Source organism: Nilaparvata lugens, chromosome 12 (genome assembly GCF_014356525.2).
Source record: "Nilaparvata lugens isolate BPH chromosome 12, ASM1435652v1, whole genome shotgun sequence".
NCBI lineage: Eukaryota > Metazoa > Arthropoda > Insecta > Hemiptera > Delphacidae > Nilaparvata > Nilaparvata lugens.
The window spans coordinates 16,633,004-16,660,951 of record NC_052515.1 but is presented as its reverse complement, the minus strand read 5'-3'; the positions used below and the strand labels follow the sequence as shown (position 1 = coordinate 16,660,951).

At 34.2% G+C, this 27,948-nt stretch overlaps 2 protein-coding genes across 6 annotated transcripts in view; one reads left to right on the top strand and one right to left on the bottom strand.

The window, feature by feature from the left end:
• Position 1: 1 nt before the first annotated feature.
• LOC111057310 (senecionine N-oxygenase) lies at positions 2-27,925 on the bottom strand. Of its 4 annotated transcripts, none has more exons than XM_039438981.1 (7): positions 27,688-27,925; positions 9,589-9,801; positions 9,271-9,409; positions 7,503-7,621; positions 4,581-4,816; positions 2,842-3,005; positions 2-606 (listed from the first exon to the last, which is right to left on the bottom strand). In XM_039438981.1, exons 2-7 carry the CDS (start codon positions 9,789-9,791, stop codon positions 256-258), a joined length of 1,212 nt encoding a protein of 403 aa, XP_039294915.1. In that variant the 5' UTR covers positions 9,792-9,801; positions 27,688-27,925; the 3' UTR covers positions 2-255. The 4 variants fall into 4 exon arrangements, with proteins under 4 accessions (XP_039294915.1, XP_039294917.1, XP_039294914.1 ...); XM_039438983.1 differs by lacking the exon at positions 27,688-27,925 and adding an exon at positions 27,190-27,337; XM_039438980.1 differs by lacking the exon at positions 27,688-27,925 and adding an exon at positions 19,472-19,670.
• The window catches only part of LOC111055146 (cysteine--tRNA ligase, cytoplasmic), a 40,620-nt gene continuing 33,669 nt past the window's right edge, over positions 20,998-27,948 (top strand). Inside the window, exon 1 of one of the 2 annotated variants that reach the window (XM_039438979.1) lies at positions 20,998-21,311. Coding sequence is in view for 1 of the 2 variants with exons in the window: in XM_039438978.1 (XP_039294912.1) it covers positions 26,359-26,378 (20 nt within the window). In the remaining variant the exon portion in view is untranslated. Of the gene's footprint in view, positions 21,312-26,224; positions 26,379-27,948 lie in introns of those variants that run through there. The other variant, XM_039438978.1, reaches the window with a different exon arrangement.

Below are 27,948 nucleotides of genomic sequence, written 5' to 3'. Positions count from 1 at the left end.
ATCAATGAATGAATATTTTTTTATTAATTATTATTATTTCCATCTGTAGACTATTATATTTATTGATACTGGCACGAAACATATTCTATAATCAGAAGAGAACAACAACTCAGCCCAAAACTGTCTCTCCCGAAATTTGATAATTAGAAGCTTATTCATGATAATAATACGTGATGTCAGATTGATACTGTTTTTTTGAAAATTTTAGCTTATTGATGATATACTTGAGATCAGATTGAGACTATAATCATCATGTTAGCACTTTACACCGTCACAAGGTTTCTTGTATTCAAAAATCTTCCCATTCAGGGTGAACTTCTCCCCATCAACAGCTTTGTAGACATTTTTCCTGAAGTTCATGAAATCGGTTAGAATGGTCATAGCTCCGTGGAAATGAATACGCAACATTACTGTGGGAAGCGGGTCAATCTTGGCCAATTTTACCAAATCATCCAGATAGACTTCGCAGAGTCCGGACGGGAGAGCGTGGTAGTGGTTCTTGATGGTACCGGCTGCTACTTTCGCGTTCTCGAACTGTTCGACATCTCTCGCCATTTCTTGTTTGGTTGCGAAGTTTTTCTCCAAATAAGCGAGGTAGAAACGCATCTGAAAAACATTGGAAATCGTTTATATCACAAGTAAAATCTAGGAAAATCACAACTGAATTCTAAAATCTAGTAGAATCACAACTAAGATATCAAAGTCACTATTGATATTGAAGAACTGTTACAAAACGACATAGAAAACACATGGATTTTGACGTACAGAGTGGGTGAAAAGTCCGAGAACGGCTTAATATCCCATACACAAAGGTAATTTGACGGTGAGGGTGATTGTGGATCCTACTCAAATTGAAAAAAAACTACTTTACAATGACTTTAAAAATCTGGACTGCCATCTTGAATGCAACTTCATTTTTTTAAATAGGAAGGTGGTCATGCGATACATTATTTCAATAGGGAATTTCAAGAAAAAATGAATGACGGAAACCGCATATCGATATCTCAAACCATTTCGGAAATATCCACATTATTAATCAATACTATTCAAAGCAGAAAAGAGAGAAAAAAGTCTGAGAACGGCTTAGTATCTCATAAAAAGAAGTGATTCCAAGGTGGGTGTGATTGGGGATGTCACTCGAATTGAAAATACTACTTTACTATGACTTTAAAAATCTGGTCCGCCATCTTGGATCCGCCATTTTGAATGCAAATTTATTTTTTTAAATAGGAAGGTGGTCATGTGATACATGATTTCAATACGGAATTTCAAGGAAAAATGAATGGCGAAAACCGCACATCGATATCGCAAACCGTTCAGAAGATATTCACATTATCAATCAGTACCATGCAAATCAGAAATTAATGAAATACATGAGTGGTATTGATTAATAATGTGAATATCTTCTAAACGGTTTGAGATATCGATGTGCAGTTTCCGCCATTCATTTTTTCTAGAAATTCCGTATCGAAATCATGTATCACATGACCACCTTCCTATTTGAAAAAATAAAGTTGCATTCAAAATGGCGGATCCAAGATGGCGGACCAGATTTTTAAAGTCATAGTAAAGTAGTATTTTCAATTCAAGTAACATCACTACTCATCCACCTTGGAATCAAGTCTTTTTATGAGATACTAAGCCGTTCTCAGACTTTTTTCTCTCCTTTCTGCTTAGAATAGTATTGATTAATAATGTGAATATTTCCGAAACGGTTTGAGATATCGATATGCGGTTTCCACCATTCATTGTTTCTTGAAATTCCCTATCGAAATCATGTATCGCACGACCACCTTCCTATTTAAAAAAATGAAGTTGCATTCAATATGGCGGATCCAAGATGACGGACCAGATTTTTAAAGTCATTATAAAGTAGTTTTTTCAATTTGAGTAGGATCCCAAATCACACCCACCGTCAAATTATCTTTGTGTATAAGATATTAAGCCGTTCTCGGACTTTTCACCCACCCTGTATATTGTTTGAAAATAAAAATAAGCCGACTGCTTTATGACATGACCTGTATGCCCACAAAACCATAGTTGTGTACCAGAAATATAGGCCTAATTATTTACTATCTGAATTAAAATAAAAATGTATAAGTCTATTTCACAACTAAAATATTAAAAAAATAGTAAAATCACTATTATTAAAATCTTATAAAAACTAGTACAATCACAACTTGAATTACCAAAAATTTAGTAGAATCACAAATAAAATCTTCTAAAATGTAGTAAAATCATAACTAAGCTAACACCATGCAGCACAAAAAGCAGCTCAACATTTTCAAAATATCAATTATACATAGTGAGATTCACTTCAAACTGTCATAATTGCTCATAAATTACATCAATAATTCCCACTCAACCAGAGCTGGCAGTAAATGAATTTTTTAGTTCAAACTGTATCTAGTGAGTAAATACTAAAGTAGTATCTATAGTAGTATCTAGTAAATAACTGAATACTGACTACTTTGCTATTTCAAAGAACCTGAAATTTTCAATGAATCTATCAATATATTCCTTGAAGCGATTCATAAATTTTAGGAATTTATAAGGTGGCATATACATTATAAAACACAAAAATGGTCAAGGGGAATATAAATCCTTATTTGTAGTAGGATATTTTATTACTTAATTAGAATTTGAAAATTAAAACAAATCAATATTTTGTTTGAAAATCAACAGATGACAGAGAGTAAGAAGTGAGAGAAGAATAATATAGGCCTAGTCCCTGATAGATAAGCAAGTAGATGATCAGTAAAAGATATAGAATGATGTCCCTTTATGATAATTGAACAGAAATCTGAATGAATAAAAATATAGAAATATAAGATTCTTCACCTGAATATCCACCAATGGGAAGAGAGGGCCGTACTTTTGTAGTCCCAAAAAGCACATCGTAGGATGATCAGCGTTGATAATTTGCTTGTAGAGCGGCCGCACATAGTTTTCTTCAACTGTTATCTGACAAGATTCATCAAGAAACAGGAATTCATGATTGTAGCCTGAAAAATGAACAGATGGATATGAAATTGTACTTCATATCTATAAATTGATATCCAAGTGAATATAAAAAAGTTATAACTTACAACAGTAGTATGACTCAAAGGGTTATATCTTAATTATAAATAGCCTATACGTTATTATGTTTTATAAAATATAATAATAGTACCCTTTTTTGAGATTGATAAAATATTAATATATTGAAAATAAAAATTATAACAACTAGTTTCAGTGATCCACACCATCTTCAGGTTTAAAAAAACCTGTTAAAATTTGTATTTTTAATCTATTATTTTATAAATTTCAAAATATGGGTACTATAATTCTATTTCATAAATAAAAATGAGTAGCCCTGATTTCAAGAAGTTATTATGAATATAATACAGAGTACAGCAGCATAATTTTCTTTTCTCTAATCTTAGCCTATAGCCTAACTTAATTAAACGTATTGTATGCATCAGAACATTATATAAATACTGAGTTTATTTCCTTATCAATAACTTATTAGTAGGATGATTGTGCAGTTTAGAAAAACAAGTTGACCCATGAGTCAATTGTGACTAGTAATGAATGGAATAATATTATGCATTGCAGTCATTGAATCTTAATTAAAATCAAAGAAATAATAACGTATTTCATTAGGGCTATTTGTTGATTTGTTTGGATTGAACATCCAAAACTAGTTGTTTTTGTATTTTTTACATAAAAAAGTACTATGAGATTATTTCTCAACTACCAAAGAAATAAATTATTGATTGAATGGAAATCGGCCTACTGCTAGTGCCATGAAAAATTATTATTACTTCCTTGCCTGCAAATATAAACAAATTGAATTGCTAGTGCGTAATGGATGAAAGCTCCAAAACCAAAATCGTTCAACAAATTGTGAAGAATTATATTTTGTGTTGATGAATTCGTCGATTATGCATCAATTAGTTATGATCATGTTAGATATTTATTGTTGTTGAAGTCTTCAAAATGTTATATAGCACTAAATATTCACATTCACTTCATCACATGCAATATTTTTAGAAATTACTGAGATATTGCAATTATTCAAATGATAATGAATTGATAATTATTATTAAACGAGAATCCAAATAAATGATGTAATTCACGCCGAAGACTTCTGATGTCAATATTTGCAGTAGCAAAAGTCTTCGGGGTGAATTACAGCATTTATTTGGATTCTCGTTTAATAACGATATTTTTAGGTGAGTCACTAGCAATATTTTTGAAATTTGCATTGAAAATAATTTATTTGTGAGTCATCATTAAAATTCGAAGTCGAACTGATTAATTTTTGTTGGAGTGCATGAATCAAAAGTACTTTAATATTTTTTAAATAAAAAATGAGCCATCCTCAGCCAGAATAATATGAGGGATGGTGAAGTGATCATTGGATTTTCGGTTTTAGATAGATCAGAAATACCAGGAGCTTCCTAGTAGGAAGTGGTTTAAAGCTTATGCAGTTAGTGGAGCTAACTGAATTTTTATCTAATGAAGCTACTAGATAAAAACTTACCAGTTACTGGAAGATTTTTTTAGCAAACTACTAGAACAAAATCAGTACTAACCAATGCAATAAATGATGGAGTCAACAGTCACCTCACTATCATCTTTGATGATATTTACCTGTTTTGCAACTTTGGACAGGTCACAAGAGATGTCCAATCCTGAAGGGCCTGCCCCTACCACCAACACAGTCTGCCCCTTGTAGGGCGCCGTTTTCCTATAATCATGACTGTGAATTTGACTGCCAGGAAATGTCTCCATGCCTTCTATTTTTGCTTTTCTTGGTACACTGCAGTGCCTGACATAGCAAATTCGATAGTAAGTGATACATGACATAACAATGACATGCAATGTCTGACATATACAAATTCAAGAATAAGTGATATGAATGACTCTAAAGAGCTGAAACATGTCATGCATTAACAAAACATAAGAAAGGCCCTTGATGTTATTATTATTTCAATGAAAGTGATAGCATTGAATTAATAACAAATTGAGCAAGTAATCATTATGAAACTCTCCTCCAAAAATTTACTAGTATATGCGAGTTTATTTTACAGCTCCAACCGTTTCTCGCATCCCATCTGTCATTTATTGCGATTATTCCAGTCTCCCTGAACCAGATTTCTATTCTATTCATCATACAAAAGTATACAACTGTTTGTTCCACAATTCGGGCGGTCTACCTCTCCTTTTTTCCAGGTGGATCCCACTTCAGTACCTTATCCTTCTGGACCACCTCTCATCTCTCATCCTGTAGATGTGATATTGTAGTCCAGTCAAATGGCCGTTTTTCAGGAAACATCCCTGAAAGAATTTTCCTAGACGGTTCTATATGTATTTTTGGGGCGCTGAAATATGCAAGAAATTTGTGATATGTTAATCATTTTTACAGTCTCGCATATTCAAAGTTGCGTATCTTGTGAAACACTTCAGATAAAAAATCCAAAAAGTAGTAAAGGTTATAGAGGATTTTCTCCTCTTTTCGCTCACATAAATCGTTTTTCTGATTTCAATACTGTTCAAAAGTTACAGCTAATTGAAAAAAAAATATTTTTATTTACTCATTTTTTCTGCGATTTTACTGTTATTCAAGAGTCTCTAAAACAAGTAAAATACATTATATAAACTTGCAATTGGTCTCAAATGGAAGAGAATTACATGCTCTATAAGCTACGTTGCCTTAAATCCATCTTGCATGACTGTTTATTATCGAAAAACTGTCGAGACTGTGAAAATGAGGAAAATATCGCAAATTTCTTGATTTTTTGAAACAAACGTATCTTACTTCACGATTATATTTTTACAAAATTCATTTACGTCACATGAAAGAGGAGATTCTGTCCTTTGAATCAAGACCCAGAACCATTTTTTATCATTTCGGGTTACCGTTCTTATTCAAACTGTGTAGTTTTGAATATAGAAATTGGCCATTTTTCTTTGTATTTAAATATGGGCTAAAATACACTAAAGGAAGATTTTTTTATTTTTTCATCTAATTTCAGTTATGATCCATGATTTTAAACCGCCTTGACGAGCTGAGAAGAATAAGCTCTAGAACGAGGAGATCTGATCATTATGTCAAAAGTTATAAGTGTTTAAAGTTTTGATCCTTGATGTATCCTTAAGACGTACCCCCCCCCCCCAACAAGGAAATACTGAAATTAAATGTTTCTAACGGGTGATTCTCATAGAAAATAACCCTCGTGAGATGATTTCAGCCGAAATATGTATTTTTTTATTAGGAAGGCCTTGTAAAGGTATTATAATGAAACATTTGTATTTTGGCTGTAGGACATGATTTTCTATTTTTGGGTGTATTCCCCTCCCCCCACTACTAAATTCGAAAATTTCTAAGGAATCCTGTTAGGAGTTTGTAAGGAATTAATTGTTCTTTCACGGGATGTGTGGTTTCTTATCTATACTAAAAAAATATCAAAGTTGTATAGGGTAGAAGTGGTAGGTTTGCATAATTTTAAAAACCCCTTAAAAATACCCCTTTTTGAAAATTCGTAGCTTCGGAACAAAAAATGGGAGATTCCTGCGCGACCACTCAATTTATTGGAAATTTTATTTTCTTTAATTTTGTAAAGGATGACTTTTCTCCAAAAACTCAGTTTTCGAGATTAAATGGAAAAATAAAAAAAAGTCCTAAATTTTAGGGGGTTTTGGGGGGGAAGCCGCTCTCTGGCATGTCAGCAAATTTCAGATTCGAATTCATCGCCCCAAAATACATATAGTACCGTCGAGAAAAATTGTTTTGGGGCTGTTTCCTGAAAAACGACCATTTGACTGGATTATTGGTTTAATCGGAGGCTGAGGGAAGAAAACCCTGAAAGAAAATTGACCGGTCCTTCTGGCAGGGGGTTGGATCGATGGGCCTGCACCCCGTCATCTATAAAAAAACTTTTATCCCCAAAATCTGTAAATGCTTATCAATAGAGTCAGTTAATTTGGTCCAATGGTAATGCAGCATCTTCATGTTGGTCCAATGAAGGCCAATGACGACCAGCGCCAGTGTGTGGATGGGAGGTTCGCCAACGCTGGCCTCCATTGGGCACTGGTCACATTGCAGGCTGGGCCAACATGTGGTCTAGGCATAACATGAAGCCACCTGCACACAGGTGCAGTAGTCGCTTCTTCTAGTACACTTGTAGCCGCCATCAGTAGTAGATCACACAGCCATATTTGCCATCACATAAGAATATTTGAATCGTTCGAACTAGTAATGTTTTGTTGCATTAGAAAACAAATTGCGATTTGCGCTGCACAGGGTTAGTTTAATAAATGAAGTAGGCTACATTTTTCACTGAATGAGTTTTGAGTGTAAAAATCTTCAACAACTATTTTGAATCTACAGATGGAAATAAATGAGAAATTTATTTCAGATGCTACTGTTATATTAACTATAGTGATGTTATAAGAAAATTTATTAAGCCTAGTATTAGTTACATGCAGCAATTTTGGAGAACTTGCCAACTCACCCATTGCAAACAATCACAATGTCACAGGTACTCTCAATCTTTTCGTTAGTTTTACAATTTGTAACATTAATAGACCATTTGTCATCTTTTCTGGATATTTTATCGACTTTATGAAGAGTCTACAATTGAAGGAAGAGAACATGAATTGAAGATCATAATGGAAAATAATAGTTATTATAATTTAATATTGTAGGGAATAACAAGGAACAAAAAATATCAAAACAAAAGAAATGATAACCCCAGGAATAAATGGTATTTTGGTAGATTATCATTAGCAGTTCTGTTATGAACAGTTTTTTTAGATTAACAACATAGCCTATTAAGTAGATGAAGAATGTATATTATGATGTCAATGAGGAAATTTTTCAAAAAATCAAGCAAAATGGAAAAAATGTCTGATATTATAATTGAATAAAATTATGTAACTTAAATTACGTGAATTAATTTGAGAGTATTATGTTGTTCCAATTGAATGGAGAATCATAGAGTTGGATCTGAAATGTATGGATAGTCTAGAATTTGAGAAAACAAGATTTTACATTAGCTGAAAGAAAAATCTTAATCATGAAAATCATGGTCATCTAAACACAGAATATTTTAAAAAGTAACATGAAACTTCAATTATGTAATATATCACTTGCGATGTAACATTTTAATTTCTATTTTGGACACAGAAATAAGCAAAGAATAAAGTTCAAGTCCCATATTACATTAAGGCACCAGGCAGTGTGATCGTGAGTAAAGCAAGCTAGGACACCAAATTCCTCCTTCTACATCCATAACCAGTTTACTGGATGGATGACGTCAAATGAAAAAGAAGAAAAAACAAAACAAGATGACATGTTAACTATACTGTCCTTGTGCGCATCAAAATAAATCAAACAATTCACTGAGTAGAATGGATTTCTCTTAAGCCAGATTTGAACTCGTTTTCTATAAGCAATACCATGCAGGTTCTTCAAACTAACAGGCAGGACTTTGTACAGTCGCAGTGCAAATATAGAGAAGGAGTCCTTTCTCTTGTTGGTTCTGCAGCGCAGTATGTCAATTTCAAGGTCAAGGCTCCTCCTTGTATTATGTGCATGGAGATCAGCTCTTATCATATGACTATCCTGGATGCCCTTTACATGCAGCAGACTGAACAGTTTATACTGGTTGAAAACCGTAAGGTGTCCTGTTCAAAAAAAATTGGTCTACATTGAAGCTGAGGTGATCACTCCAGGTGTTTTCTTCTGGAGCATCAGCACACTCTTGCAACTCGTCGCATGCCTCCACAGCAGGAGAAAATACAGAAGATAGGAATGGAAAAGGGCGAAGTACACCATCACCAAATATTTTCTGCTGAGGAGGGCTCTGAGTCTACGCAACAAGTAGACTACCCGTGCCAGCCTGGTGCAGACTCCGTCGATATGGCCTGTCCATGTTAACTTGGAGTCAATGACAAATTTCAGGAGTTTTACTACTGATTTATGAGGATAGTCAGCAGGTCTGCGAAGTCTAGACTGGATGCTGGGTCTTCCCCTCATTCAAGCAGAGTCAAAATGGAGTTCCAGCTGTGTCCGACTGAGACACCATTGGTGTCCCAACTTGGTGTCCAAGTTTAACACCTGAACCTGGTGTCTGGACATCAAAGCCAGCTGGTGTTTCAAGTTTGATGAGTGCAATATGAAATAATACCATGCGACTCACTCAAACACTGGGTATGCCATCCTGGTGCCCTTATGTAATACTATTCTTAATCTATGCTACTAGCAAGACAAATTCATACCTTCACCAGCTTCCTCACGTCGAAATGATCGGTATAGTCATTAATGTAGTTCAGAACATCTTCTCGAGGCAAATATGATGATTCATTTTCTTTGAATGGGTAATCTGGGTAAGCCATGGCCTCTTTTGGTAGATTCGTACTGAAACAAAATTTTCAATACAGTATTTGAGAAATAGCGAGCTGATAAATCACAACAATTAAGTTAATCAATAACATATTATTCAGTGGAGGAATAATTTTCTGAGAGTTATTGTATGGCCGACTATTTCAAATCGTCATAGTTGACTTGATGTATAAATGTATACTGAATAAACTTACCTTAAATTTGAGTACATGCTAGTGTGTACACTAGTACCGTACTCGTCAGTTCCAATTCTGTCAGTATAGATCCATGAGCCACCAATTTCAGATGCCATCTCATAAATGACAACATTGTATTTATCAGGATGTTTCAAAAGGTGTCTGCCAGCGCATAGTCCAGATACACCAGCTCCAACAATTACAACAGATTGTTTTGCCATTTTTATTAACCTGTAACATATTCAAGGGTAGAGATAACTAGATTTTTTTAATTGCGTAGGTAGTTTTAAATTCAACGGTTTGATAGTTACGACCTTTTGAATAACACGAGTGGTACCGTGTTGTACTTTTTACAACATTCAGTCATTTTTCAAAACAATGAATGCATCCATGTAAATTACCTTCAATCAATATCAATAAAAACTATTTTCAGTAGATAGTAGACTATAGCCTACTAAACCACACACTCTTGTTTTCAATAACAAACTACATCATAAGTTTGTGCAATGTATTGAACACAAAATGAGAAGGTCTTAGCATTGCAGGCTTTACTAGGCTACTGTAAAATAGCCTATTGCGCATGAGATGGAGTGGAAGCCGTTGTATATTTAGTCCAGGCAATGAATACTCAAAAAAGGGTATAGAGAGAAATGTTTGGAAGACAATTTTTGACCCCGCAGTTCTGTTCATGGTGGTGAGGAGGTAAACATATCGAAAGGTTCAAAGGTACCATTTTTTGTTTCTAGTATATAACTCGAAAACTATGTATCTTAAGGACATAACTGTTGTATACAAAATTAAACATTACATAATTTCCTACAATATTCATTCCACTACTTATTTTATATCTTCTCTAGGTTTCGAGATATCCGCTCTTGAAGATGTGACATTTTTGAAAAAACACGTTTGCCTCCAATTTTTTTCAATTTTTGCTCTTTTAACTTTTTAAAAATTGATGGAAAAAATCCATGCAGATTATGAGCTTAATAAAACAACATTTCAAAGAGAATTCAATGCTCTACAAACCTACGATAACTTGAGCATCAATTTTTCGATGAATTTGTTGGAGAGCTATAAGCCCTGAAAGAGCAAACAATTGGATAAAAACCTGTCATTTTACAATTACACAGTTTCAAGAGCGAATAATATCTCGGGAACTGTTGGGAATATCACAAACTTTCACTGAACAAAAAGTGTAGAGACTTTATCAAGCTTCATTTTTGAATAGCTAGTTATGTAGGTTGAACGTATTGTTATCGAGATATGAGCGTGGGAGCAAAACACTGAAAAATGCATCTTTTAAACCACCCTCATCCCCTTAGCACATGAGTTAGAAATGGGGACTTTTGATATGTTCTCCTTCTAACTAGTCTCAACAAAGCTGCAAAGTCAAAAATTGTGTTTAAAACATTCCCTCCAAATTCCTTTGTCAATTGGTCTATTGTTGCAAAACTGGAGATTTCACAATCAACACTAAAACTGCTGCAACAAGTGCAGGGAAATTCGTAAGAGTGTAAAATTATACATCAAATTGAAGATAATTTGATGCTCTATAAGGTTATAATGAGCTATTTTTTTCTATCCTAAATTACTACTTGAAAAATTGAACAGTGAATTTCTCATTAGAAACTCTTACTGCTATTGTTTAATTAATATGTACACTTATTGACTGCACTATAGAAGCTAGATTCACTCAATTACTCCTCTGCTCTTTCACTGGACACTACTTGAACAAGCACTACACTAGTTCAAACGGTTTCCTCCTTTTGAGCCTCTGCACCAACCCTCCATTGTCTAGCAGCTGGATCGCCTCGACGTTGTCATGTTGGTGCAGTCGCCCCTCGTGCCTCTCCGCATGCCTCTGGATCTCGGTGGACACCAGATCGACGTGAAGATCTCTATGAAGATCGCTGTTCCTGTCATACCAAGGAGCATCCACAATGTTCCTTAGCACTTTGTTTTGAAAACGTTGAATGATATTGATGTTGCTTTCTTTGGTACACCCCCAAAGTTGTATACCATATGTCCATACTGGCTTTAATATCTGTTTGTACAGAAGTACTTTGTTTCGGATTGAAAGGACAGAGTTTCTTCCGATCAGCCAATACAGCTTCTTATATTTGATTCCAAGCTCTTCTCTCTTCTTCTTGACATGGGCCTTCCAGCGAAGCTTTGCGTCCAAGGTCATACCTAGATACTTGGCATCATTAGCATATGGTACAACTTGGTTGTTGATAGTTATTGGTATGGGCAGGTCCTTCTTATTGGTAAAATTGATGTGAATTGACTTTGTTTCATTCAATTTCATTCCCCACTTTCTAGTCCAATCTTGAATTTTGTTGATGGATCTCTGTAGTTTCTCTGTTGCAATATGTATATTACTGTCTACTGATAATATGGCTGTGTCGTCTGCAAATGTTGCTGTAGTATTCTCATCAAGGCTGGGAATATCGCTGGTATAGAGTAGGTAAAGAACTGGTCCCAGAACACTGCCTTGAGGAACTCCTGCTTTAATTTCCTTCAAATCAGAATATGAACTTTCATGCCTGACCCTAAAGTATCTGTCAGTGAGATAGGATTGTAATATATCTGTATATTGCTTTGGTAGCACTTTTTTGAGCTTGAAAATGAGACCTTCATGCCATACTTTATCAAAAGCTTGCCCTATATCAAGGAAAGCTGCTGAGCAAATTTTTTTCTCTTCTAAGCACTTCTCTATTACATTTATAATCTGATGCACTTGATCTATTGTTGAGTGTTTCACTCTGAAGCCAAATTGGTGATTTGGAATTATGTGCTGTCTCTCAATTATTGGTTTTAGCCTACTAAGTAAAATCCTTTCAAACAACTTGGATAGGACCGGTAACAATGATATTGGCCTATATGATGATACTTCATGTGGCTCTTTACCTGGCTTCAGTAGCATTATAACCTCTGCTACTTTCCATATTCCTGGTACGAATTTTAGTCTGAAAGAAGCATTCAAAATGTTTGTTAATTTCACTATTGCTTTCCTTGGTAGGTGTTTGAGGACTGAGCCGGTTATCATGTCAAATCCAGGGGTTTTTGTTATTCAGATTTCTTATTTCTCTTTTCACTTCTTCTACTGTGACACGCATTATTTCTTGATTCGGCTGTAAGATATTCTCATCCGCTTCTAAAGTTTCGTCTTCACCTGAGTTGATTGGCTGGAAAACGTTTACAAGATGATCCGCAAATGTCTGTGCCTTTTCATCACTACTCCTCGCCCATTGTCTGTCCTGCTTTCTGAGAGGAGGAGATTGTTGAATGGTTCGTTTTATTTTTTTAGCTGCCTTCCAGAGTGAGTAGTCTGTGCTGAATTCTGCTGTCAAGTTTCTCAAGTAACTATTAATTGATTCTTCCTTGATACATTGAATCTCTCTCCTTAGTTCTTGAGTTAAATTGTTCAAAACTCTTTTGTCTTGGGGGGAACGTGATTGCTGCCATCTCCTTCTAGCTCTTCGTTTTTCAACAATCAATTCTCTGATTTCCGCAGGATAATTATTTCCAGTGGTTCTTCTTCTGATTTGTGGGGAATTACACCATGCTGCCTGTTGGATATCAGTCACAAACTTCTCCAACTCCCGATCAATATGTTCTTCGTTCCTTAATGGTGAGTTCAATTCTATTCTTTCCTCCAGCATCTGTTGGAAGCCATCCCAATCAGTGCGGCTATTTGCTAACGCTGGACAAGTATTTTCCTTCCGTAGAATTGAATCACTCAGAGTCATAATGATGGGTGAGTGGTCGGAATTAAGGTCGAAACTATCCTCTAAATGCAAATAATTAACTGATATATTTTTTGTCAGGAAGAAATCTATGAGATCTGGGATTTTCCTCGTATCGGTGGGCCAGTAGGTTGGTTTACCAGTTGAAAGAGCTTCGCACCTCATCTCTTTCATTGCTTCGAAGAGCTGTCTCCCTTGTGAGTTGTTAAGCGCGATCCCCAATGCACGTGCTTTGCATTGAAATCACCACCAAGAATGAATTTTTCTCCTAACATATCAAGCAATGTCGAATACTCCTCTCTTCTGATGGAATATCTGGGAGGACAGTAAATAGCTGCAACAACAAAGTTATAATTTACTGCTTGAACTGCTACACCTATCAATTGAATTCTATCACTTTCATGTTTCACTTCTGTCTCTGATAATGATGGCACTCCCACCCCTCGCGACATTGCTGGGATGTAAAGCATGATATATCTCAAAGCCTTTGAATTTGATAAACGATTGATTTGTAAAGTGAGTTTCAGATATAAGACATATATCTATTTTTTCTACTTAGTTAGAACTACTTCTAACTCCTGTTGCCGTTGTAACAATCCATTCGCGTTCCATTCCATTATTTTTAGTGAATGAATCATTTGAATTTCAGTAGTCTACTCTGTTCTAACTTCTGAAATTTAGATTGTAGTGAGGTGATTATTTGCTCTTGTCTATCCAGTTTTGCCAAGATTAGCTCCAAAAATATTATTGGTGCCTTCTTCCACTTCACTTTTTGGCTCTTCCAATTTTGATCTATTTTCTTTTGAGACAATCTGGGCGAAAGTCAATTTCTTAACTGCACTACCATTGTTTAGATTGTGAGCTTCTGTATTTTCCGTGATTCTTGGTGGGATATTTTGAATGATTTTCTTTCGTGAATCTGCAATAGTTTTTGTTTTAGTAGAATTCCTGATTTTTTGCAATTCGATTGCAACAGTGCAACCTCGATAGCTGGCTGGATGTGCTTCACCGCAATGAATACATTTTGGTAGAGCATCGTTGGGTTTCAAACATTCCTTTGTTTGGTGTTTACCTGCACACTTAACACACCTAGGCTCCTTGTTACAATATTTTTGAGTGTGGCCGTATGCTTGGCAACGTTTGCATTGTGGTATCAGATTGGCCTTCTTCAATGCTTCAACTTCCACTCTACAGCCAAGTATATTTTTCAATTCAAATACTGTTTTTATATCTTCTTCCACGCTGAATGATACCATGAACATATCTAATGGTTCTCTTGTCTTCCACCTCAGCTTGTTTACAACTTCTAGAACTTTCAATCCTCTTACTTTCAAATCTTCCAGAATCATTTCTGTACTACAAGAGTGATGAAGCTTTTTAATCATCACTCTTATTGGTCTCGACTGTTTATCTTCATAGGAGTGCCAGTTGAGCCCATCTTTAATCAATTCTCTGGTAATATTCCGATAAGTTTCCGAATCAACTGCATTTACTTTAAATGTTTCTTTACTTAACAGTTTAATCCTAAATTTGTCAGCTGGTGACACTTTTTTCAAACTCGTAAGAAGTACATTCAGATTCTTAATACCATCCACAATGATTGGCGGTGGTGGCATTTCTTTCTTCTTCCTCTTCTCCTCCTCACTGATTGGTTTTTCCACAGGAGTGATTTTATTATTCAAATTTTGTTGCTTCTTTTTTGCAGACTCATTTTTGATTTCTGGCGATGGGGTGCTAAGCTTCCTCTTCTTGGTAGCCCGCTTAGTACGAGTTCTGATCCATTCAGTTTCTTTAGCCAATTCTTCTTCATTTGTCGAGTAAGTTCTCGGCTGCTGAGCTAGTAGGCTGTGGGCTATGGATCTTTTTCTCAATATTGAGAAATCTTTTTTCCAAATCCTGCATTTTTTGCAAGAGTTCGGCGTTGCTTCTCTCTAGCTCCTTCCTCTTCTCATCAGATTCCTTCCAGGTGATGAAAAGTACCTGCTCGGCTGAAGATTTGAGTTTATTTGCTTTTATGTATTGATCCGGTGAACACTGGATTTCTGGTGTATTTGCCATGTTGTTGGTGTCCATGCTCTCGTTAGTGGCTTCCCTTTCTTCTTGCCCTGATGCAGGAAAACTTGGTGGCTTCACTAAGTCGGACATAGTGCGATTTCGCTACCATACATTTCAAACAGCACTCGTAATCAACACTCACACACACGGAAACGCGAACGGAGCTATATTACCACCACGAAAAGCAGGTCGCTTTGCTTGCATAAAATACCGCGGTTGACGACCGATACTCGATGCAATATTTTTGTTCCACTTTTAATCGCAAACAAACTGCTGACTCACTACTTCTACACTACACTATTACTACTCCACTATACGTCCGTTCTCTACGAGTTCTAGCGCAATACTGAAAAAAAATCAATGTTTTAAATAGAGATATCCTAATGTAGTTAATTCTGCAAAGTGTAACTCGATATAAAGCATAAAAAATACAATTGATAATAATATGTTGTACGCAGGAATTTTAGTAATTTTAAGCCTATGAGTTTGAAGGTAAATCTTTGAAAAAAATAAATTATAATCTCATCATCTACTATTATTCTGATTTCCTTTGCTTAATTTTAATTTTTAATGGTCCTGTGTTTGAGTTTCCTTGCTGTTGCAACCTAATTTTCTTAAAAGCACAATGATAAGTTAAATTATAATGTACATTTTAATCTAATAATTATTTTAATTTCAAAGGCGTTTTATGATGATATTAATGTCTCTGAAATGGGAATGCAATTATAAACAACAATGCAAACTAAAAGAATCTCCTCTTTTATGTGAGATGAATGATTTTTGTAAAAATATAATCGTGAAGTAAGATACGTTTGATTCAAAAAATCAAGAAATTTTCTATATTTTTCTAATTTTTACAGTCTTGACAGTTTTTCGATATAAACAGTGATGCAAGATCAATTTATGGCAACTCAGCTTATAGAGCATGAAATTTTCTCTCATTTAAGACCAATCGCAAGCTTCTATCATTTATTGTACTCATTTTAGAGACTCTTTAATAACAGTAAAATCGCAAGAAAAATGAGAAAATAAAGATCATCATTCAATTGGCTGTAACTTTTTAATGGCATTGAAAACAGAAGTATAATTCATGGGAGTGAAAAGAGGAGAAAATTCATCACAACCTCAACTACTTTCTGGATTTTTTATCTGAAGTGTTTCACAAGATACGCAACGTTGCATATGCGAGACTGTGAAAATGGGGGGAATATCACAAATTTCTCGCACATTCAAACATTCAAAGTTGTGTATCTTGTGGAACACTTCAGATAAAAAATCCAAAAAGTAGTCTTGCACGACCAGTCGATTCTTTGGAAATAAAATTTTGTTATCTTTAATACTATATAGAGAATGCTTTATCTCGATAAATTCAAGGTTCTCGAGATTAAATGGAAAACTTAAAAAAACTCCAAAATTTTGGGGTTGAAGTCGCCCTCTGGCATGTGAGCAAATTTCAGATTAGAATTTAGCGCCCCAAAATACAGATCAAAAAAAATTCTTTCGGGGCTGTTTCCTGAAAAACGACCATTTGACTGGACTATAAGTTGTTATCCAACTTAAGCGATATATTAAGCGTTGTTATATTAAGCGAGCAATTTCTGTATACTGTTTGTATTTTTCTATCTGGTTATCTGGCTATCTGGTTATATGGTTATTTATGTTCAACGGATATCGAAAACGGCTCTAACGAGTTTCACGAAATTCGGAATATAGTAGGTTTATGATATCAAAATTCGATTGCAGTAGGTCTCATCCCTGAGAAAACTCCCTGAAGGTCATGAAAAGGATAATAATTCATCCTTGGAAAAACAGATGATGATTTTGTTGTCTGTCGATAACAGAAGATGCGTGTGCCTGTGTGGGAGATCAGCTGTGTAATCAATTAGCTCATAGTATCTCGCGAGAAATCTAGAAATTTTAATTGACTCGATCAAAATACAGTAATCTGATTTGTTGACATGAGATGGTATATCATAATATTCAAAGTTAATCATTATTTTACAGTTCTAAGTGATTAGTGAGTGTTATTTTGTTATTCAATTTGGTATGTAAACAATCTAAATTAGAACTTTTATGTTTTCAAATAGGCTATTTGGACTGAAAATTTCACTTGAATTCAAGTCTATGAAACATAACCTACTTTTTGGAATATTAAATATTCCAACTATAAATTTTATAGTGAATAAATCAAAATTCGAGGAAGAAACAGTTTTGGGCTGTGCCTGTTAGTCCCCATTCATTTCAAAGAATTGAGTTCTGTTTATCAATGAATAAATAAGGAGCAAAGCTTGGTGCCCCGATATTTGGTATTAATAAATAGAATTTACAAAATGTACTCGTTCAGATGATATCTTTATTCCAAAAACCAAACCATTTGAAGATACATTTTGTTCGACTTGTGTTATTATTCACTCCTGTAATGTTGAAAAGTAAATACTACCAACAACACAACATCAGTGACAACCTGTTCCAATTTATGATAAATATCGGGGCACCGAGCTCCGCTCTGGGGTACCAACAAAAGCATATAAAAATTATTAAGAAAGAAGAAATTATAATAAATATTCATAGTTCATATAGAAAGGTTCTATCTAATCACAGTGAATTGAGATTAATTCGCAGAGGAATGCAAACATTTCTCTCACAAAAGCATGTTAAATTTTAATCCTGATTAATTCACGAAAACCAAATCACAGAAGACCATCTCAAAAAGATAGCTTATCTGATTGGTTCTACTAGAATTAATCAGGATTAAAATTTAACCGGCTTTTGTACAACTGCCACTAAGTACCTGATTGAATTAGGTACAAAAGTTCAACAGCTGAGTCATGATTTTGTCTGAGTCCCACACACATGCACTCGCTCACTCACTTCCATCATCAACAGACAACGAAATTATCAGCTGTTTTTCCAAGGATGAATAAATTCTTTTAATGTCCTTCAGCGAGTTTCCCCAGGGATGAGAACTAGTGCAATCAAATTTTTATATTATAAACATACTATGTTCTGAATTTCGTGAGAATCGTTAGAGCCGTTTTCGAGATCCGGTGAAATAGAAACATATAAACAGAAATTTCTCGTTTAATAGTATAGGATTTAGAATACCTAAACTTGCCGACATTAGGATATTGTATGAATAAAATCGTTCCAAATTTGTATGAATGTTCACCAAAATTGCTATGCAATATTCTCTTGCAACAAAAAATATCAATGATATTATTATTCAACTTTTTATAAGTAGGCTAACCTTTACATTTAAAAAGCAAAGCCTCCCTTACTTATCTTTTAATATCCTATTGAAATATTTGTAATGTAGTTATTCCTGATGTGATGTAGTACTTTTTAGCCCTTCCGAACAAGAACGGGTGCACTGCTAGTCTCAAAAATAATATCAAAAAGATACTTTATTTATATTTTAAAAGAGATAAGAAACGATGGTAGATATTTTAACAATATTATGAAAACAGCAAGAATTCCTCACAAGAACAAAGGTGAATAATGTCCTTTGGAAGATTAGAATGTAAGATGTGAATTTTATTGTCATACACTGACTAATACAAAAAACTAAAGGGTTGGGAATTGGGATACTTTGGGGGGGGGGCTGGGCACCCCTGCTTAGTACAGTGGGTTGGGGTGGGGACTTTTGATATGTTTACCTCCTCACTATCCTAAACAGAACTGCGGAATCAAAAATTGTCTTTCAAACTATTCCCTCTATAACCTTTCTTTGACTGGACAATTTGGGAAAAATGTAGTTGAAGGGATAGATACGCTTCTTCTTTTTCTTTGGGTCTTACAGCCCAAATCGAGCCCTGGCCTTCTCAATCTTGCCTCTCTAACCATCTTGATTCCTTGCCTCCGCCATCTCTTGCATCCTTTGAGACGCCATTCATCCATTTTAGCTTTGGGATAGATAGGTTAATGCTTAGTTAGGTACAACATTGAAAATAATATAAATTATCTAGTTTGCATACAAATAATGAGTTGCATAGAGAAAAACGGAAAACATGTTAATAGGCTATCTTAAATATTTCTGATTAAAATCATTTTTGAATCAAGCTGAAAATATAGTTATGTTAAAAAATAGGCCTACTCACCCGGCTCGAATATCTTGTTAATTTGTTGATTACTTACAAGAAACAAGGAAAATAAGATCAGAAACTTTGCTCTAGTACACATCCAGTCTATAGCACAATGTAACGAAAATTCTTATGAATCATACAGATGAATAATCACGCCCTTCCAAAACCAAATCCTTTTTTCAAGAAAAAACAAAAAAGTAAAAAGCTAGGTTATGTCATGTGGGTGGGTCTTAGACCAGTTATAGAATAGACACGGCCCATTGTATATTCGTACTGAAAGTCAATGAAGCCAACATCTACTGCCAAATCCACCCATCTTGACGTCACGCATCGTATAGAAATTTATATGGTGAGGTCCACGTTATAATGGCAGTAGTGCGGTCCACGTTATAATGGCAGAAGATAAAGATATAAGAATAGCGATGACGATTCTCTGCATTAATATTTTTTATTGTGTTAATATTTTATTGATATTTTTATTTTTTACACTGTCAAAAACATAATTGACATCGTTATGAACCTAGAAAAGGAAAGTAACACCGGCTTTGTCGAATATTAGACAAGGATAGTGAAATCTAAGTTGATCAAATACTGTCATTATAACTTGGACCTCACTATAGAAGAATAGCGATGCCAATTCCCTGCATTAATTAATCATATTTCTACACTGTCAAAAACATAATTGGCATCGTTGTGGACCTAGAAAAGGATAGTACCACCGACTTTGTCGAATGATAGACAAGGATAGCAAAACCAAAATTCATAAAATACTGTCATTATAACGTGGACCTCACTATAGAAAACTTTTTGGGTTTGTTGTGTAAGTGTTTGTAGTGTTTAACTTACATTGTGTACGTTCTGTGTACAGTAAATTGTTCCAGTTCCAATCGTAAATTGTTCCATCACGTGACTAGTGCAAAATGTTCTCATAGAACACCATTTCAAAATCGTTGGTTCAAGCTTTTGGCGCGCACATATGAAGTTGATTAACACTAAAATATGTCGTTTACTAGCTGCGTGAATGAAGAAAGGCTGTTTTACAAACCTACCGTCTAGAAAAGTGTAAATTCCTTTTATTCCATTACTCTCAAATTTTCTAAGAGAAAAATTTATTTAATGAATGGTTATCAAACATCATATTGTTGGTTATGTATTCTATGCAATGGTAAACAAACTATCAGCGCATATGCAGAGAAGCAAGCAGACTACAATAATCGACCAATGCGAGCTCAGATAATTGGAACTGTTCCAGGTCGGACAATTTACCACACTTCGACTGTGGGGCAGAAAGTTGGAGCTGGAACAGAATCTGTCAAAATTCCTCCAATGGAACGCGGAACGTTTTACTTTTTACCACATTCTATGTATACAGAGCGGGCCCAATGTGTTGTTATTCAATGCTTTGTTGCTAGCTTTGCTGTTACGTCAAGATGGGTGGATTTGGCAGTTGTTGGCTACAGAGGCTAGACTTCTCAGCGTGTCTATTCAATAACTGGTCTAAGGGGTGGCTGTGTTTTTGGAGGAAAAAAGTCAGCTGATTTCTTTAACGCATGCGCAATGCGAAAAAATATTAGTTTCTAGGTTAGGAATCAGAAGCTGACAACACAACGCAATTCTTTTGATCTTGCCACATAGTGTAGAGATCATATTGTTTTATATTCAGTTTCTTCCAGAATTCGTATTAATTAACTGTAATTTTAAAAGTTTTTTGTTCAATAAAATCATATGTTTATTGATGTCGGCAAGTTTACAGCGTGAGTGTGGACGTGAGGTTATGTTGCTGTGATAACACTACTTATTGCAAGTAGAATAGACTATTACCTACTTTGCGAATTGAAAATTAGAATTGAGTCAGGTAATTCAAACTCATTATTATTCATTTATGCTTTATAATAGATTTGTTATCGCTGAATGAATATTAGAACAAAAACATTAGCCTACTTTTAACTTATATGGTTTGTTGTACTGATGCAATTATAACTTGTAACCGTTTAGCTATATAGAAATAATGCTTTCCTCATGAAGATCTTTGTCGATGATTCTTAAACAATCTATGTGAATTGTAGCTTTTGTTCCAATTGAGAAACTAACCATTCATGATGATAGGTAACGTATTCACTTAGTGTTGAAAGCAATATGCAGTCGAATGACAACTCTCATAAGTTAGATTAGACTACTCTTTGAAAGTTTAAATTGTTTCAAACGGACTCAACGACCTTAACTTGAAATATTATAAAGTAAGTAGGAATCATAGGGCGGCATTGTTCCTTTTCTCTACCTATATTAGATAGCTCTCATTATACAGGTAAATCTCATCTGATAAATTATTGTTGATGATTGCTTATAAAAATATTGAATTCTATCTCATAATTATATATTCCATTTGCCAAGAAAATTGTATGTTTTAAAACATTTCTATGACAATCCTAAATGTGTGGGTAATGTAATGAGCAAAAGTTATTAGTTATAGGAGGTACTTTAGTAATTTTTTAATGAAAGTATAGGTACCGTAGGCCCTATAGCTATTAAATATTATGGTAATTCATCATATTTTTACATAGGTTACAATTTGGCAACGTTGTTGGGTTGGAAAAGGATAGAGCTATTAGATTTGTCCAATGACAGTCTGCCATTGACAGAAAATCAATGTTAATCAGACGCTGACTTCACAGCTGAAATCGGTGCATAAACGACAGACAGTCTGTGTGATAACTCGTAAATCAAAAATTAACAAGTCAGCTAAATACCGTAATACTATGCCCCCTGTGGGTTGGGGGAGCTTTGAGTTGATCATCGTACTCAAGAATGTGTTGAAAACCAGAATTCACCCACAGTATCCCTGCTTGTCGTAGGAGGCGACTAAAAGGGACCTCAAGGCAACTCCAGAAGTTGCCTTGCCTTCAAACCCACGGGATCTGCCCCATCAGGGCAGTTTCGGAGGGGCAAAAAGAAAAACCCAAGAGACCAGAGATGGGTGAAAAACCAGGCACAAATGTGGGTCAAGAGTCTGATTCAAGGGTGGCCGGGTGCCCTAGAGGCAACTTGGCCGCCCCTTCCTCAGCGGTAGAACCTACAAAGAAGGCCAGGAGTGGAACTCACGTAGGTCACGAGGACTAATCAGTCTGAAGAGACTGCCAAGCATATCACACTGGATTGCGACAAGGATTGAAACCAGGTGATGAATGGAATGTTAGTATAGGGGAAACTCCTGGTTCTTGTAAAGGACATAGGTATTGGTTTGCCTAACTAACATACTACTAGGGAACACAATAAGCTTCGGTTGACTTGTGGGGTTCTTTGAACCTTTGGATCCTTGAATCCGTCCCTTCAAAAACAATAAACAATAAATACCGTAATAAGTTACTACTATACTATTTTTCTCTTGTACACTTTCAATGCTATCCTCAAAAAAGGCGAATGGGTGAGTCAATCTCGTTGGCCAACGACCTCGATCTGTATGATGCTTCAAAGAATATGTGTTGGAAACTTGAAGTTGAGTGATGAAACCAATAAAAATTTATCGTCAAACACACATACAAAAATGGAAAACTTGTTCAATTGTGTGTTCGTTCAATTATTCCAGTAATTTTTTACTTTCCTTGCCCTATTACCATAGGTAAGGAAAGTATTGCTTTCCGAAAAAATTAAGGTACCCCAATTTCTATATTTCTATACGTTTCAAGGTCCCCTGAGTCCAAAAAAGTGGTCTTTTGGGTATTGGTCTGTATGTGTGTGTGTATGAGTGTATGTGCGTCTGTGTACACGATATCTCGTCTCCCAATCAACGGAATGACTTGAAATTTGGAACTTAAGGTCCTTCCCCTATAAGGATCCGAAAAGAACAATTTCGATCAAATGAAATTCAAGATGGCAGCTAAAATTGCGAAAATGTTGTCAAAAACAGGGTTTATCGCGATTTTCTCGAAAACGGCTCCAACGATTTTGATTAAATTTATACCTAAAGAAGTCATTGATAAGCTCTATCAACTGCCACTAGTCCCATATCTGTAAAAATTCCAGGAGCTCCGCCCCATCTATGCAAAGTTTGATTCTAGATTCCCAATTATCAGGCTTCAGATACAATTTAAACAAGAAATTCCAAGTGGAAAAGATTGAGCATGAAAATCTCTACAAATAATGTCCAGTAACATTTTCACCTAAAATTGGAAATAAGCTCGAAGTTCGAGAAAATAAGATTATTCAATTTGCAAACTGTTGGCAAGTGTTGATTCTATTAAATCTTTCACTATGAACAGATAGCAGACTTCATGTGTCTGCAGCGTTATTGTCCTGTCACCAGCTGGCTTAGATCTTCGAATGGTAGACTTATTTAGATGCGCGGGAACGCTAGCGTCAGTTGATCAATTTTCATAACGGGAAGGAAAGTTGTGTGAGTGCGCCACACCAGATTTTTTTACATTTATTATTGGAAAATTAATCCAAATTCATCTTTAATAGAAGTCAAGGAGTCAATTAGATAAATTTATAAATTTGTACAGATTTTAAATACAAATGAATTTGTACTTTTGCATTTATACACTTTTACTTTTAAATTTGTACTTTATCATAATTTGCAAATGGAAGCTTCAAAGTTGATCACTATTACTAGAGCTCTGGTTTGGAAGCTCTTATGAGAGTTTGAGTCTATATTACCAAACTTGTCCTTGATCAAATAATGGTGTAGGAATAGATACGAGTATTTATAATCTAGTAGCTATTTTGATGCCTTTCAAGATTTGCAATAAATTTTATTGTTAATATCTATGTATACCCCAACTTTAGTAGATAGAACTAACTGTCTACTAACTTTGTCTATACCCTAAATAGTATAAAAATGGTATGTTACTCCACAAATTGAAAAGTGCGTTTATTAGCATAAAATAGACAAAAACTTGAGTATGACGATTATGCACCATCTGAGTGATGAATGAGGCGCTTCATGAATAATATTGATTAATGGACTATAAACCCTTAGCATTAAGTTAGCAGCTTTCACAAAAAAAGACTTGAGATGGAGGGATAAACCACTACCTCCGTAAATAAAGCCGTAGTGCATTCGTGTGACGCCAGCACAGGTAGGGCTCCTACACCAATGAAAACACTAGCTAATATTGATCAGCTGAAATCAACGATTTTTTTTTGGTGTAGGAGCCCTACCTGTGCTGACGTCACACGAATGCACTTTGGCTTTGTTCACGGAGGTAGTGGATAAACCCATTCAACTTAACTTTGCATTTCTATTCCCTAAAAGTCCTTCAAATTCAATTTTCTCATAAATTACATGTCTGTTATTAAAGGCTTGTCTAAGTAACGTTTTTCTCAATCTAAAGTTGTAATAACATTAAAAATTATCAACTACTGTAACTGGAAATATAAAAAATTATTCACACCACTAGCAAAAATAAAAGATTATGACTCCTTTTATATGAAGTTTCATTGAAATAGCTTCAGCCTAATATATAAAAAATTGGATCATTAAACAATGTATAAACATCCAAAATGAAATTACTCAATAATCTTCTAGAATCTTGTATGTGCTTCAGGTGATATGTACGATGTAATTCAAATATCCATATATTTTTTTTATTTTGCGGATAATGCTCAAATGAGATTTTAGCTTGTGCGTTGATAATGGGAAGTGTGTGGGTAATTCTATGAGATGATCAAACTTCCATGCCTATAGAGGGATTTACACCCACGACCAGCAACGCCTTAGTCGTCTCGGCTATCCTGGCCGGCTATCATGCTGCTTTCAATATTATTATATGATTCTCTATCCTCAATGATTTTAAGTGTCAATAATCTGAATAATCTGCTCTTGTATTTAGTTTTAGTTTATTAGAGATTGACAATGGTGTAATTACCGAAACCGGTCTTTCTAAGTATCAATAAATCTGTGGTTTTTTGACAATTTTTTAGTCTTTTCCATTTGATCGGAATAACATTTTACTCACGCTACCCCATACTATATCTCTTTATTTTCAATCATTGGGAAAGTATTAATAAACTCCTATTCTTTGAAAATCTTATCAAAAATTTGCTACCAGCTTCCACATTAATATCTAACTTGAAAGAAGTTTTTGTATTTCCACCGCTTCCAAACTGTTATATGTTCTAACTTATTGCACAAAAAACTGTTTTTTTATTCATTGACTTTGCTATTTATAAACCATAATAAACAGTTAAACTTTTAAACAGTTAATAACACACCTTTTAAACAGTTAATACAGTAATTGTATTAATCTCTTGTGCCACCATAGTAGGTACGCAGCTGATTAAAAATCCAAAATTTATCTTTCACTCATTAAATTGACATGTCTATCTAGCTCTTTATTAATAAGAAAGGCATATCTCATGACTAATCAGGTCAAAATATTATCAATCAACTTGAGTTGCGCCATGTATTATATTTTAAGATATTTGCGATTCGAATTTTGTGCCAATTTTTATCTTCCCGGTATACTTCACATCTTGCATAATTGTAGAGGTCATTCGTTAAAATTGTTTGCTTACTTTGGAATAGAATTTAGTTGACGAAAAAATCTGATACTCTTTCATTTAAATTCAAATTGAAAACGTAATCGGTTGTTACCTATAAATAAATTCTATACAAGGCATCTACTCAAACACAGAATGTAAACACTATTGTTCATCATTGTTTTGATGATGTGATTCAATTGTCTAATAATGAGATGCTATTGTTATGATTTTGATCATGATCTATTTGTCATGTGCTATTTTGATAAATCTGTTTTCTGCTAGTCTTTAGTCGTAGAGTTTGACATTTTCTTTTTCAATTGTGTAGTTACGAGCTTTTTTTACTGTCTACTTTGGACTTTCAATTATTCTATACTACCTAAAAACTATTTTATTTACATGCAACTTCGGTATTGAATAAAAGAATGGACACAACCATTGAAAAGTAAGTACAGTATTTAATTTTCTGTGAAGATAATTATAATTGAATTCTTGGTAATTTTCCATTATTTAGTTGTGGAGATACGTTATTCAAATAATATTGTGAATATTTTAGCACAATTTAAAATTGTAATACACTTTATAAATACAAATTACATTTAATATAAAATATGTGATTTTGAAATTTCAATGCAGGCTACTTCAATATAATATTATATATCATATACTGTATCAATTATATTGAATACCTTACAAGAACAATAATCATAGACTATTATAAAGTTTATTTTGGATATGAACAATGAAATGGTATTAGAAATTCTCAAAGAAACATTTAATATTGTGTAATAAATTATAATTGACCCACAATTTCCACATTTCTTCAATCAATTTTTATTGATTCTGCAAAAATTGAAATTTACACTGACATGATGAGGTGAAAAAGTGATTACACAAATATTTTTGTGGATTTGACAATATTTGTGTAATCAATATTTCACCTAAAAATTGAAATTCTAAAATTGTAATAATCTTAATTAATCTAGTAACACCAAGAATGAAGTAGGGAATAATCCCACTAGTAATAATGCAGCATAATTATCTCTTAATGCTATAAATTGATAATTCACATTCGTCATCCAACAGAGACAATATACAGACAATAATAAAATCTATAGGCATAATTTATATTGAGTTTTGCTATCATGTTGGTGAGTACTATATTTTTCAAAATTTCATCCCTTTATAATATAAGCTTCCTTCGAATATCGAAGTAGAAATATGTTTTGCACATTTAAAGGTAGAGTACTACTCACTCGCTATCTGCTAAACCTCTTTTTACTATTCCTCAACCAATCGAGTCACTAAATACTCATGAACTGCTCCAAAAATTCGTTGTGAACTCAAATTAACGATTTTAAACCCCATAAAATTGATAAATCTATTTAGTCATTGTAACAAAAAGTGATAAGACAGCATTGTATCAATCTTTATGTTTTATACCCATTATGTCTTCGATTTATCTATTTGTGGTTTCGAAAGTCTTCTCTCCAATTCAAATTTTGTGGTTTTTATTGTTTAGTATCTATATTTTCTTTCCTTCAAAGCTATTTGTACAGGCTTCTCTTAAGTTCAACATTTCAAGTCTTTCAGTTGGGGAAAATTTCTACAATATCAATATGAATTCAAGAATACATTCTAACTGTAAATTAATGTTTATTGTGTTACGAACCCTTGGTTGTAAAAAAATTGACTGTGATGTTGCAACAAAATTTTTTAATCTAGTATTATCAGTTCCTTTGAAATTATCTTACCTCCAATAAATTGTTCAATTGAGAGAGTTTTCAAAGAATAATACATACAAACACACAATTATCTTGAAGTTTTCCTCATCTTCAAGTAGGCAACAAGAAAAATCTGAGACGTTTTCGATGTGATTTTACTTTACACTTCCTATTTGATAAGCCTTACACTCCTCTTAACTTTGATAAGATTACATTTTTCTAGAGCTCAACAAATTGTTGGTTCTACAAGAAATTTAGAACTTATGACATCAATATAATCTTTTCTACGTC

Coding starts and splice junctions, on each gene's coding strand:
- LOC111057310 (XM_039438981.1), bottom strand. CDS start 9,791: ATGGCAAAACAATCTGTTGTAATTGTTGGAGCTGGTGTATCTGGACTA. Junction 7,622..9,270: donor ACGTGAGGAAGCTGGTGAAG/GTATGAATTTGT, acceptor CTTCAATTGTAG/ACTCTTCATAAAGTCGATAA. Junction 4,817..7,502: donor ATTGTGATTGTTTGCAATGG/GTGAGTTGGCAA, acceptor TTGCTATGTCAG/GCACTGCAGTGTACCAAGAA.